Genomic DNA, 13,379 nt, shown 5'->3' on the forward strand with positions numbered 1-13,379 from the left:
CCTTTGTCCCCTGAGTCAGAGAAGGGTGTTTCCCTCCAGCAGCCTCAACAAGAACATCAGGCGTTACCCAGCTCGGGGAGAGCTTTCAGGCAAAGCCTTCACTAACTGCAGAAACACAGCTGGAGGAAACAACACCAGCAGCTCCGTCTCTGGGTACGCTCAGCAGCAGAGAAGCTCAGTCAGTCAATAAATACTGCACATGCAACACCACCACATAAAAGAAGAAATACTGAATACTATACTGGGTTGTAATGCACTAAAGAATGGTACTGACACTAAACTGGGGCTTGGTAGGCCTCCATCTATATCTTATAGCTATGTTATTCAGCAGCTACAAGGATAAAGAGCAAGTCTAAATGTGTTACATACTGTATTTGTTCCTGCTCAGCGTGGAAGGCCTTTGGATTTCTACTTGTCACAATACAAATACTATATAAAACTTTTTCTTTTTTTTTTAACCGAGAGAGTCGTCCAAATAAATAGTAGCAAAGAGTACAGAAGGCAAAAACGTTTCCAGCTGCCAACACACACAGAAGAGGAACGCCACCAGATGCTTGGTAGGTTTTCCTAATCTTGGATCATTTGCCCAGTCTGGTTAAGCTCAAACACATTACTGTGCCAGGTACTCCTTGGCTTTCTCCAAGCCCTCTTTCAGGAAGCTGATATAAGTGGATGTGGAGGGATCTTCGAAGCCGCCGGAGAAGCTGAAAGTTGCTTCTTCCTCCTCGGGTTTCATGGCAGTTTGATCTAAGAAGAAGTTGGCATTGATGTGGTGAACCTGAAACCACATAAAAGAGGATAAAAGGCTTTAGAGGCTTCTTTCTTCTTCGCATCTATACTTGGTCAAGCCAGGGTTAATATGGCATTTTCAAAGTAAGACTTTCACAACACTTTCTGCAGTAGCTGCTAATAAAACTGTAAATAACTTTCTATGTAGTACTTTTTATTTTTGGCAGAGTCTTCCATATCTGTGCCAGTTTTATTATGCTCGGCTAGTCAGTGGGCACTTATAGGGATATGATGCATCCACTTAAGCTAATGTTACCGTATTTCATTTTTATTATTTCATTGCCATCAGCCTCACAGTTGACTGTGTTGTTTCACTGCTAATGCAACATGGAGAATGCAGATAGCCAACATTTATTATCCTAATATTCCCAATAGTGTGCTTTTGCCTATGATTTAATTCTATGAAAAATAATATTTACAATGGTTCCATTGGGCAGAGCCACCATCATCTCCACAGGAAAACTGTACTTTTCAAGGTGTAAGCGAGCCTTTTCACTCAACGCAGGGTTTTGCTCATCAGCCTGGGAAAAGAGGAAACAGGATATTTATTAAGTGAAAACACAGCTGTACTCAAAGTAAGAGGATAAGCACATTTTTCAGTAATTGCACAACTTTCTGGATTTTTCACCACTGTAGCTGCTTACCTGCAAGTTCTCCAGCTCTTTGACCAGAGACCAGCTGCTTATAAAGCTCTGGTTGAGGAGGGCGAGGACGGGCGAACTTTCCAAGACTGTCTCCCGGAGAGTTCGCCCCGAACCTATAAAAGCGTGGGGAGGAGACAAGGATACGGTGAACATATTAGGAAAAAGGTAGAACTCCAAATAGGTGTAATGGTCGTCAAAGTCAGCAGACTCAATGAGTTATAATAAACCAGCACAGGTATTAATAATGACATGAATAACTGGCACAGATCCTTAATTAACATAATTAGTACATCATTAGTAACACCTGTATTTACCTGCCATTTTATAAAAATGGGCTTAAGTGCACTTTACAGTAATATTTAATTGGTAATGGTATGCCTTTAGAAACCCAGTAGCTTGAATTTAATGACTGTGATGCACTTTTGAAGCATCACATTAAAAAGAGGAGCATTCGGTTCTGTGGGATCAGCAGCAGGGTAATGATCTCACCTCAGCAGGACTGGTCATCTAAAGCTCCCCACAGCAGAATAGAGTGCACCAGCTTTTGCTCTGCTTGGGCTCGCTCGAAAGCCTCTGAAAAAGGCAGGTAGGACACCTGGGAAGGAGCACAGTGTTACATCGACACTGTGTGCAATAACACAATCACCAACTTATTCGAACGTAGAGAATTACCTTCTTAAATGGATAGAAGGTGACCTCCATGCGGCGTGCAGCTTCCTCCTGACTGATCTCTGAGGTCCAGTGGATTTCCTCAAAGACAAACTGGATGGGCTCATTGCTGCTGTCACGCCGATCAATGATATTACCCTGCTCATCAGTGATGATGGAGGGAGTGGATGGGCCTGCGGACTGCAGCTCTAACTGCAAACGCAAGTTCTCGTTAGAAATATTACACATACTTTACATCAGACACTTTTGTGTGTCATTTCTGAGGATCATCTTTTACATTTTGTGCCATTCCACACATGTCTGAGTAAATGAACAGATTCATAAGTATTTAATCCATATGCATTTTAAATTAAAGTCAAAGCAGGCAGTTACCGTGACATTAATACTGTTTGATTGACTGAAATCAAATAGATGTGACTTAACTTAAAGACTAAGTTAGGACAGTCAGACTTTAAAAAAAACCCAGAAACAATATTGATGCAGCTACACAGTGATGAGAACAGTTAGTGTTGAGATATACAGCCATACCTGTGGCAGGTAACCAATGTCCACCTCCATATTGCTGCTCTCACTGGCTCCGTAGAGCCACTCCATGTCTACATTCAGAGACCTGTAACACAGCACAGGTGGCACCCAAACTTCACAACGATCTATCGATAGGGGAGTATATGAACACGTGTGACAGTTTGTGTGTGTGTGAGAGGGATTTACCTGTTATTGGGGACATAAAGGTGGAAGAGGCGGACGTGAGAAGCGTCTTTAGAGAGGACAATGTTGCCAGTGAACTGGCCTGGTGTGAACCAAAAGGGAAAATCTGGAATATCATTGAGCTGGAATTCTGCATGAATCCTGCAGGGGTGAACAGAAGGAGTAAAAATTGAGAGCACATAAGTCTCTGTCGGAAACCCCTACAAGAACTAACCAGGGAGTCAGGTCATAACATTTGCACGGTGTTTTGATTTTCGACCTTCACAAAGCTGTCAGAGGCTTTATTTTACTACAGCAGCATCACAAAGACTTCAAACCACAGGTGTCAAACTCAAGAATTAACTGAATCCTACCCACATATCACTTTGGGTTTTCAGTACATTTTGGCCAGCCCATTTCTGGGAATGGTCCCCATAGCAACATGCACCTCACGCACACAGCAAGTTAAACAGAAGGGTGCCCTTCCACTGCACCTGCAAGCTACTAAGCTCAGAGTAACAGAAAAGGCCAGTTGATGCTGGAGGCAGACAATTTTGCGAGAGGCGGGAGACTGATTTTTTATTTACCAAGTGTAAGGAATGGCCTGTACAACTATCTGCAATGAGATAAAGGCTACTGTCAAAGAATTTTAACTACTAACTGTTTTTCTTTTAATTGAAATCTCCCACATGAGTACTGAGTTGTTGCTTTCAGGCCCGAAACAGGCTCTGTGAGATTTGTAGAAATATGTGCAAGATCATAAGTAGTAAATCTTCATTATTGTGTTTTGTCTGAATGAATTTTGTCTTATAAAAGCTGCCACTAGTTGTCACATTCAGGCTTGTGAAACGGGTTCTTGTGAGTTGATCGTAGGGCAGTCTACATATTTATTTAAAGCACATCAACATACGTGCTTTTCTCATTTTCCAACATGGCCTTTAAGTGAGTTTGAAACTTCTGCTTTAAATATTTTACAATTAGAGTGCTTTTTCAATTCAATTGTATTTATATAACACCAAATCACCACAACAGTCACCTCAAGGCGCTTTATATTGCAATGTAAAGACCCTACAGTAATAAAGAGAAAAGCCCAACAATCAGCCCACTCCCTGTGACAAAGCACTTGGTGATAGCAGGGGGGAAAAATCCCTTTTAACAGGAAGAAACCTCCGGCAGAACCAGGCTCACTCTGTCTATGGTTTGTGGCTGTCATATGGAACTAAAACTGGAAACTAAAAAGTCATGAATGAGCATAAAAACAAACAATTCTATCTTTTGTTTCCTTACTAACTAAAAGTGGAATTCATCCACACAGAATTCCTGTAAAACTTTTGACAGAATAATAAAATGAACACGGTGACTCATAATAACATTAAAATTCACTGTGTGCTTTAGACATCAATCAGCACTAATGCATAATACACATATTTTGCAGTTTAATAGTTCAAACATATTAAAAAACACCGCCATCCTCCTTACTCCCTCCTCACCTGAAGACAATGTCATAATAGAAGTCATTGCTGGCTCGGATGCAGGCGACTGCGCCCTGCGGAGCAAAGCGGCTTTTGATGAAGGGCCGAGGGTGGAACATGCTCAACAAGGAGTGGATGAGGACCTGCACCAAGAGCCAAAGAACCATAAGCCACTATACAGTGCAATAATCACAAGTTATAATCTAACCATAGGCCAAACAGAGATGGATTTTTAGGCTACCTCTCTGCCCCTTGGAGTGGGAGGGTGATAACGGTTATTGGGCAGGTATCCAGTGAAAATGTTGAGCTCGCTGGGGATCACCCACCACGTGTCACCGACTTCTATTTTGTTCTTCGGGGGCAAGAACACCCTAAACTGGCTTGCAGAGAAGGACGAAGAAGGCACTGCTGGGCTCTTCCAAGACCGCAGCCCGCTCAGAGAGCTGTGAGAAACCTGAAAGAGATGGAGGAATGTAATTTTGGAAAGCATGAGCATTACAAATTCTCAGCAGTTTCATTCTGGATTCAATTCAAGGCTGCTTGCACCTTTTGAATGAGCTGCATTCACAAAGAGCTGAGTAAGACAGTCAGACAATGTACAAGCACATTTATCAACAATAACTGCATCAACACGCTATAATTTAGGCCCTTCTGGGATTTTCTGTGCTGTGATTTTGATTAAAGCAGTCCTCTGCAGACGCTGTAGAGCAGCGATGAGAAAGAACAATAAACCAGCAGTATAAAGGAAGCACGCAGAGTTTGGTATTGTCTTACTCCAAGGAAACCATCTTTGCTTTTCGTCATGGAGTCAAGCAGGAGAGGCTGCATTTTGGCTTCCAAGGTTAAAGTCTCCCCGTTGGGATCATGGATCGCTTCCTCCTCAAAATCCGCTGGGTTTGTAATCCCTGTAAGTAAACCAGAGTCAGTGTGAGGCTATACATTTGTGGTCACAAGTTTACATACACTCATGTGCGTGAATGTCATGATGATTTGGGGCATTTAATTATTTCTTTGAACTGTTCTTTTTCGAGAATGGAACAATCAGACATGCTTTATAGCTAAGTGGTGCCGAAGGTTCTACAATGTCTTTAACCTTTAAGGCCAAGTCCAATTAACTTCTCCTTAGTGATCATGATTGACTACAGCTGGTAGTTTCTCTTTGACAGCACAAAAAAGATTTTTTGTGACAGCACTCATTGGATTGACCAACACGATGGAGCTAAGTTGAGCTTTACAAAGGAGACTTGTAAATGTACACAAGTTGAGAAGGTCTATTGGCATCATTTCTAAACAACTACAGATTCCAAGATCATCATTTCAAATAACTGTACTTAAGTACAAGCTACTCCGTTGTGTCACCACTTTGACGAGACTGCTGGAACACCAGTGTCACTGTCCACAGTGAAGTATGTTTTATATCATCAAACCTAAGACCACTGTACTGGCTGTTAAGCATGGTGGTGGCAGCATCATGCTCTGGGGCCATTTTGCTGTCAGTGGTACTGGTGGATGGAATAATAAGGAAGGAGGACTACCTCCATATACTTCAACTTCACCTAACATGAATACGTAGGTGGTTAAAAATTGGACACAACTGGGTGTTTAAACCCAATGATCCCAAACACACATCAAAAACTGACAGAGTGGTCAAAAATACAGCCAGAATTATAAAAGAAGCTTGTTAGTGGCTACCAAAAGCATCTGGTTGAGGCGCAACTTGCTAAGGGACATTTAGCCAAATATTAGTAGGGATGTATACATATATATGAGCCTATATGTATAGTTTCGACCCTGTAGATTAGAGAAAGTCCAAAATAAATTCAGACTTGTGCACCCGGTTCTTGTTTTAAGTCATTAAAGATGTATGCTGTACAATCATTCCACCCTGAAAAAAAGAACTATTCAAACAAATCAGTAAAATCTGATTACTTTGAAATTCATGCCTCATGAGTGTATGTACGCTTGTGACCACAACGATAAGTGACAAAGGAGACTGAAGGAAAATGATTGGACAAAAGTGACAAGCACAAAGAAAGGTAACATGATGCACCTGTGAGCTTCTCTGCAATAGGTTTAAACTCCTCCGGACTGAGATAGAAGTCGTGGTCGGTGTCTAAAGAGGAGAAGAGAAAAAGCCCCTCGGCACCCAGTGTCCGAACACTCTCTTCCTATTGGAAGGACACATGCATTAGACTGATCTTCACGGTCATTTCACATGCTTTTTTTTAATGCAGCATAAAAAATATTAGGACATTAAGATCCCATCACATGAAATGCAAATATTTTAAATTATTACAACTACAAAAACATTCGCTCAGATGTGACACATTTAAAGTAATGTGCTACATTATCCCAAATGACTGAGCATCCTGCCTGGATAAAGATCATCCCTGAGGAGGCAGATTCCTAGCATGCATTTCAGTCAAACCACCCTTTCTGAAGCAGACGCGTGCCTACCAGCGACCTTACAATGGAGGGAAGAGGGGGAGGGAGGTGCAAGAACAACTTGGAGACCCTCAGTAACCAAACAAGTGTGGATTTGGACAAGGGGGTGAGTTTTAGCAGCTGTGACAAAGAACCACCCCCCTATAATAAAACACTATGGGGGTGGAAAAACTGCAGATGTGGAGCTTTATGGTGACTGCGTGTCCGCTAAATAAATAATCGAAACATCTGTTACAGAGAAAACTACTGCAAGATAACAGCTGAATGTCCCTGCACTGATATTAATGTAATCATGGGTCCTCAAAAGGACGAGAAGGTCACTGCAAAGTTTCTATTAACACAGCTAGACCCACCAAGTCGAGATCACTGTTAAACTGTGATATAACATAATTACAGATTTGGGTCTCACATGACGTTTGAGGAGCTGGGCATCTTGGTAGTACTTTATCCCAAAAGCGAACAGAGGAACAGCACAGACGACCAGCAGAGTCCACATCCCCCTGCAGATCCAGGATCTCGAGCCCGGGCTCTGCTTCCCATTCTGCGGCGAAATCTTCTTCTCTTCCTCCGGGATTCTTTTATCTACGTCTGCGGCCATCCTCGACCTCCACCACAGCTATTTAGTCGAGGACATGTTCGTCTTTCAGTGTAAACTTGCTCTTTTAAAAAGTGTGACGAGTCTAGCGGCACTTTTTCTGTCCCGCAGGAGAGGATCTCGCTTCTTCTCTGGCCGTTACCCCCGCTGGCAACAGCTGTGCAATGTTAGCTAGCAGCACAGATTTCTTATTTCCCACATCCAATCTCGAGCCATATGGATGCAGTTAAGGTGTCAAGCTAGCAAGTTATTAGCACGGTAAAGCGGATGTATAGTGTTTTGGCGTTCAAAATAAAAGCGGGAGAGTTCCGTAATGTTGCATTTTTTTTTTAAAAGTTGATATTATGATCAATTGTTGTGAATTCAAATATATATTTTTTAGCAAAATGCCAAAGTCGTTGTTGGTTACTGGCAAAGAAGAAAAACTCAATTAAACTAAGCTAAGCGCCACGATTTATTTTGAAAGTAATAACAGGAAGTATAACTTTACAATCTTTCTACTGGGTACACTGGGGTAGTAGCTGTATTTAAAGACGTAGAGTTGCATTGTTCAGGAACAATGCAACTGTTTTATAATGAGTTCAATTATAAATGTATCTGCCAAATGGCTCTGTCCAAAAATTTTGATTTTACTTACCTTTATTTTATGTAAGTTAATGTAGCAGCAGAGGTTTAACATTTGTTTCTTTTTATCTTCTCTTTGATGGTTAGATTTGTCTGCAATAGAATTAAACACTCCATTAAAACTATGAAACCTTTACTTTGATGCTGTGTCATAAGCGTGTGTTAAGATGTAAGAAGCTTTTTGCTTAAAGTGAAAATCTCCGCTCTTACTTTTAAACAGAAAAATCAATTCATGTATCACTTAATTGGGTTATCTTAAATGCGTTAACGGTTCGTATTTATTTATCTGCTGCTTTGTAATATATACATTGCGGGGATAAGGGTCTTGTTGTTTGAACCTATAGCAGTTGCTGATCTATGGACACCTCCTCACCTCAAAAGGTGGCATATGAGCTACAAAAATCCATGGGTTTATAAATGTAAATGTATTTATCATTGATGTACAATAGGCACATTTAAAAGGTTACTCCCCCAAACAAAAGGCACTAAATGACCCTCACACAGAATCCTCAACATTTTAGTGCAATATGAATTCAGTGCCACAGGATTACAGGCCTGTGGGACGTTGTGAAGGCCCTGGAAAGACTTATCCTTGCCCAGCCCCGACCTATAGTCAGGCCACATCAGAATCCCCTTGAGTTTGCTTGCCAGCCCCACCTCGGAGCTGAGGGCGCCATCATCTAACTGCTCATTCTTGTCCACGCCCATCTGGCCCAGCCAGTGAGACCTGTGAGGGTCATGTTTTTCAACTTTTCCAGTTCATTCAATACCATCAGGCCAACCCTTCTGGGTGATAAGCTGACAGTGATGCAGGTGGATGCATCTCTTGTGTCCTTGATTGTTGATTACCTTACAGGAAGACCACAATATGTGCGTCTTTAACATTGTGTGTCTAACAAGGTGATAAGCAACACAGGAGCACCACAAGGGACCGTCCTCCCCTTCCTCTTCGCCATCTATATTAAAGACTTCAGCCACTGCACAGAGACCTGCCATCTTCAGAAGTTTTCTGATGATTCTGCAGTGGTTGGATGCATCACTGAGGGTGATGAGATGGAGTACCGGGCTGTGGTTGACTCCTTTGTCACGTGGTGTAAGCAGAATCATCTCCAGCTCATCATCTATGTGTACACCATACCTTGGTGTACACATAGATAATAAACTGGACTGGGTTAAAACACCACTGCACTCTCCAGGAAGGTCCAGAGTTGTCTCCATTTTCTGAAGCAGCTGAGGTCTTTCAATATCTGTCGCGCAATGCTCAAGAGTTTTACAAGTCTGTTGTGGCCAATGCCCTCCTCTACGCTGTTGCATGCTGGGGCAGCAGGTTGAAGGTTGCAGATGCCAACAGGCTCGGTAAACTTGATCCACAAGGCCAGTAATGTTGTGGAGATGGACTCCCTTAGGGTGGTGTTGGAGAAGCGGATGTTGTCCAAGATAAGGACAATGCTGGACAATACCTTTGCACGCACTCCATGACCTGCTGGCCAGTCACAGGAGCACATTCAGTGAGAGACTGAGATTACCCAAATGCACCACTGAATGACACAGGAAAGCATTCCTGCCTGTGCCTATCTCTCTGTACAACTCCTCCATCTAATGCACAGTACACACTGCTAGTTACACCCTTTTGCACATCCTCTACAGTAAAATAACAAAGACAAAGTTGTACAGGTTAGAGTAAAATGTCAATCATATATATTTCACCTCTGTAACATTTTTGATATGTATAAATGAGCTAATTCTTATACTTTTAAAAGTTTGTAATATATTGTATTATTCAGTTAGTTCAGTCTGTTACTATTATTGTCTTGGAGCAACTGTAAAACACATAATTTCCTTAGGGTTTATTGAAGTATTCTTATTCTGATGCTAAACTCTGACTCTCACATCTGGAGCCCAAAGGAGGACTAAAGAGCTACTTGTCTATCTGTGTGTGTCCATTACTCCTGAATGGCCAAGAACCTTACAACGGTATATTCCAGTATTCTTTCTCTGGAACTTTATTTTGTGGTTTTTCTGTTGTTTTAAAAGGTACAGATTAAATGTCTTCAGTCTGTGTATCACAGTGTCCCTGAGAAAAATACTGAACCACAAACTGCCCTCAATACACACACAGGTGTGTGTGACAAGATAAAACCACTGAAGTGCAAATATAAATGTCAACAGGTGAATGTGGGTTTTCATATACAGTCAGGTCAATAAGTATTGGACAGGTCAATATGTTGTTATGGTAGTTTTTCTTCTGTACACCGCCACAATGGATTTTACATCAAGTTAAGCAGTGATTAAAATGCAAACTTCCAGCTTTCATGTGAGGGATTGAACAAAAGTATTGCAGTAAATGCTTAGGAATTATAGCCAACTTTATACAATAATCGGACACCTGATTGACCTGATTATTCCATTAAAAAAATGAATAAAAGACCTGCAGTTTATTCCAAATTTTGAACTTGCATTTGGTAGCTGGTCACTGGAATTCTCGATATGAGGCCCAGAGAGATTATCAGGGAGGCTATGATTAGGCTGAAAAGTCAGAACAAACCTATCAGAGTGGGAGCAAAAACTTTAGGGTTGACCAACCTGGTACAGTTCTGTAGGGGAAAAAATGCACTGACCAGCTCAGGAACACAAAAAGGCCTGAAAAACCACACAAGACAAATACAGTGGAAGATCGCAGTTACTGCCTTGCTTCAGAATCCCCTTCACAACAGCTATTTAAGTCAAGAGCACTGTTGAGGAGGAAGGAATATCATTATGAAAGTCTACAATCAAAAGATGACTTGATGAATACAGGATTTACAATTAAGTGAAAACCACTGGTTAAACTCAAGAACAGGAAGACCAGATTAGGCTGCAAAGGAAAAAAATTGTCAGAAAGATGAAACCAGTGAGATAAAAGTATGGAGAAAGATCTACACTAAACCACATTATTTTTCAAACATGGTAGAGACAATGTTTCGGCATGGGCATGTATGGCTGACAGTGTTAGTAGGCCACCATTGTGTTTGCTGATATAAGTAGCAGAATGAATTGTGAAGTGTACAAGGCTATACTGTCCGCTCAGATTCAGCCAAATACTGCAAAACTGATCAGACAAAGCTTCACAGTGTAAACGGATTCTTGCTCAAGGCATACTTCAAAAGCAACCCAAGCGTTTCTCAAGGCAAACATATTAGCTAACAGATTAGCTTTTCGGTAATTACATTCAAAACTGAATGAAGAGACTCACAAACAGCCGAAGGTAGCTGCAGCACTGGTAACGCTCATGGATTGTAGATTTCACACAGCCATCGAGTGCCAAGAATTTCCACTGAAGCATTAAAAATAATCCTGATATTTTAATTATGAAAATTAAATTAATTATCAAAAAAATTATGATACTACGCCACTGAAAATAGGGGACTACGTGTGTAATCCAGTGCCTCCAACTAAAGTACAAGTACTCCAAGTGTGTCATTCCCGATCCTTGTGACCTGTAAAATGAGACATGATGATATGATCTCTGTGCAGTAAGTGTTGTCTCAAAATTGTTTAATTAAGAACATTTAGAAGTTTAACAAGGTATAAGTTAGCCTGGTCGCAGACATCTGAATCACTATGCACATGTCCAATTCCCTCCATTTGAAGCAGTTACAAAATAAGGTATATAGTACACAGCAGAATTACATTTTCTATCAATAGTCAAACTTAGGTAACTGTCCAGTATTTTAAATGAACAACTAGAGTGAAAAATAAATATTACTTTGTGTACAGAAATGCATGTTTTCCTCTATTTCTTTGTTTGGTAAGTTCAGGTACAGCTCTAACTGCACTGCTGTACTCCACATGTGTAATGTGACTTAATCAACTCCACAAAATTTATTATTGTAGAAAACATTCCACCATCCTTTGTATTTACATAGGCAGACAATACATCTGATTGTAAGGAGAAGCCTTCTGAACTTGGTGTTGGAAGTTTAACAACCACGTTTCTCACAGCTGGCTGAAAAACAAACATTATCTATCACAAAAGGCATTTTCAGCTTTGCTAATAAAGTTTGTGACAACAATAACTGCAAGCATTAACTTCTAATGCCTCTTTTATGAGTTAATCAGTCCGTGGATTAATGTCAGAGGCTTTCATTCCATGTCCTCCTCTAATGGTTGGGTCTTCACTTCAACAATTTTTGGAGGGATGTATGAGCCCATGCCTGCTGCTCTCTCTGCCTCTTCCTGGGTGTAGGGCTCTTCTCTGAGCTGTTTCAGTCTGGATGGGGAAAAAAGGAGGTAAGCCATGAAACTTACATGGATAGGATTAAGAGCTGTAAGTCCAAATATGTGACTGTAGAGTGGTCCGCTTACCGTTTTTTATGCACTTTAGTTTTGAAGTGCTCTTTCAAGGATCTCATATCCACAAAATATCTCCTGTAAAACAAGAAGGGCCATCGCATTAAAAAAAATCGATATTTCTTAAAAATTTAACAGATGAACAGCTCACAGCATGAGAGAGTATAGGAAGAGGGCATTTCATTTTAAGGAAGCCTGGATTAGGACTGAAATTTGCTCTAATCATTCATCATTGGGTACGCCAGCCTTTTCCAGCTGAGCCTGTGGCCTCAGACTTGGACAGTACAGAATATTTCTCCATTCCAGCTTTTCATATGGGAAGATTTACTTTTTTTCCAACCCCAATGGGAAAAGTTCAGCAGAACGTAAGGTGAAATATTAAATATTTTACTAAAGGAAATGCTGATGAAGACTAAGAGTTTGGTAAGCAGCATATATATCCAGCAAAGTCAGTTAACAGATGGACTGTTACAGTAAACAGAGAAATACCTACGCGCAGTGTAAGCAGTAGTGTTGTGCACATCCGGTTACATCGTAGTCAACCTCCTGATGCAGCAGTTTAGCAGCTGTGTCAGGCTTCATGTCTGAGTGGATCTGATCCAGGTCTTTGGTCCTGCGCTTTGTCTTCCAGGTCTTTGCAATGTTCTTCTTCTTGCCATTGTTGTGGTTTCGGGTTTGTTTGGACTTCCCCATGATAACCCGTTGGTACTGTGTGAAACAAAAGGGTTTTAATCCCCCAAAATGAACGCAGACTCGTCACAGACTTGTGTGAACATTAAAATCTTTCGATTGTTTCACTGATACTTCCCAGTTAATAATTCTTAGAATCTATTTACAAATACCGATCAAAAATATGCGTTTAACGTCTAATCAATCGTTACTGCAGCCGATCTACATCTAATAAGCCGTCGCAGATGTTATTTTCAGACTTTGCTTACCTTCCACACGTGTGACCGAGAGAAGTGAAATCTATTTCCGGGTCAATAGAGTAGAACGATACTACGCAGTCACCTCCAGAGGGCGCCAAACTCCCGGTCTCTAACAGTGGGGCGATAATAAAAACACCTTAACATTTTAATTTAAACGCTAACAAAATTATATTTAATTGTAATTCACTTCAGATTA

General features: G+C 41.0%; 2 protein-coding genes across 2 annotated transcripts; both read right to left on the bottom strand.

Moving 5' to 3' along the window:
• Positions 1 to 42: 42 nt before the first annotated feature.
• On the bottom strand, positions 43 to 7,529 carry selenon (selenoprotein N). Its single transcript, XM_063498467.1, has 12 exons — positions 7,116 to 7,529; positions 6,312 to 6,429; positions 5,036 to 5,166; positions 4,503 to 4,715; positions 4,280 to 4,404; positions 2,814 to 2,951; positions 2,631 to 2,712; positions 2,106 to 2,294; positions 1,923 to 2,028; positions 1,434 to 1,546; positions 1,209 to 1,310; positions 43 to 778 (listed from the first exon to the last, which is right to left on the bottom strand). The coding sequence occupies exons 1-12, from the start codon at positions 7,302 to 7,304 to the stop codon at positions 611 to 613; spliced, it is 1,674 nt and encodes a 557-aa protein (XP_063354537.1). The 5' UTR covers positions 7,305 to 7,529; the 3' UTR covers positions 43 to 610.
• Positions 7,530 to 11,442: 3,913 nt separating this feature from the next.
• On the bottom strand, positions 11,443 to 13,292 carry znf593 (zinc finger protein 593). Its single transcript, XM_063497504.1, has 4 exons — positions 13,193 to 13,292; positions 12,748 to 12,962; positions 12,270 to 12,332; positions 11,443 to 12,174 (listed from the first exon to the last, which is right to left on the bottom strand). The coding sequence occupies exons 2-4, from the start codon at positions 12,945 to 12,947 to the stop codon at positions 12,048 to 12,050; spliced, it is 390 nt and encodes a 129-aa protein (XP_063353574.1). The 5' UTR covers positions 12,948 to 12,962; positions 13,193 to 13,292; the 3' UTR covers positions 11,443 to 12,047.
• Positions 13,293 to 13,379: the final 87 nt, after the last annotated feature.

This window comes from Pelmatolapia mariae, linkage group LG16_19, assembly GCF_036321145.2.
Source record: "Pelmatolapia mariae isolate MD_Pm_ZW linkage group LG16_19, Pm_UMD_F_2, whole genome shotgun sequence".
Classification (NCBI taxonomy): domain Eukaryota; kingdom Metazoa; phylum Chordata; class Actinopteri; order Cichliformes; family Cichlidae; genus Pelmatolapia; species Pelmatolapia mariae.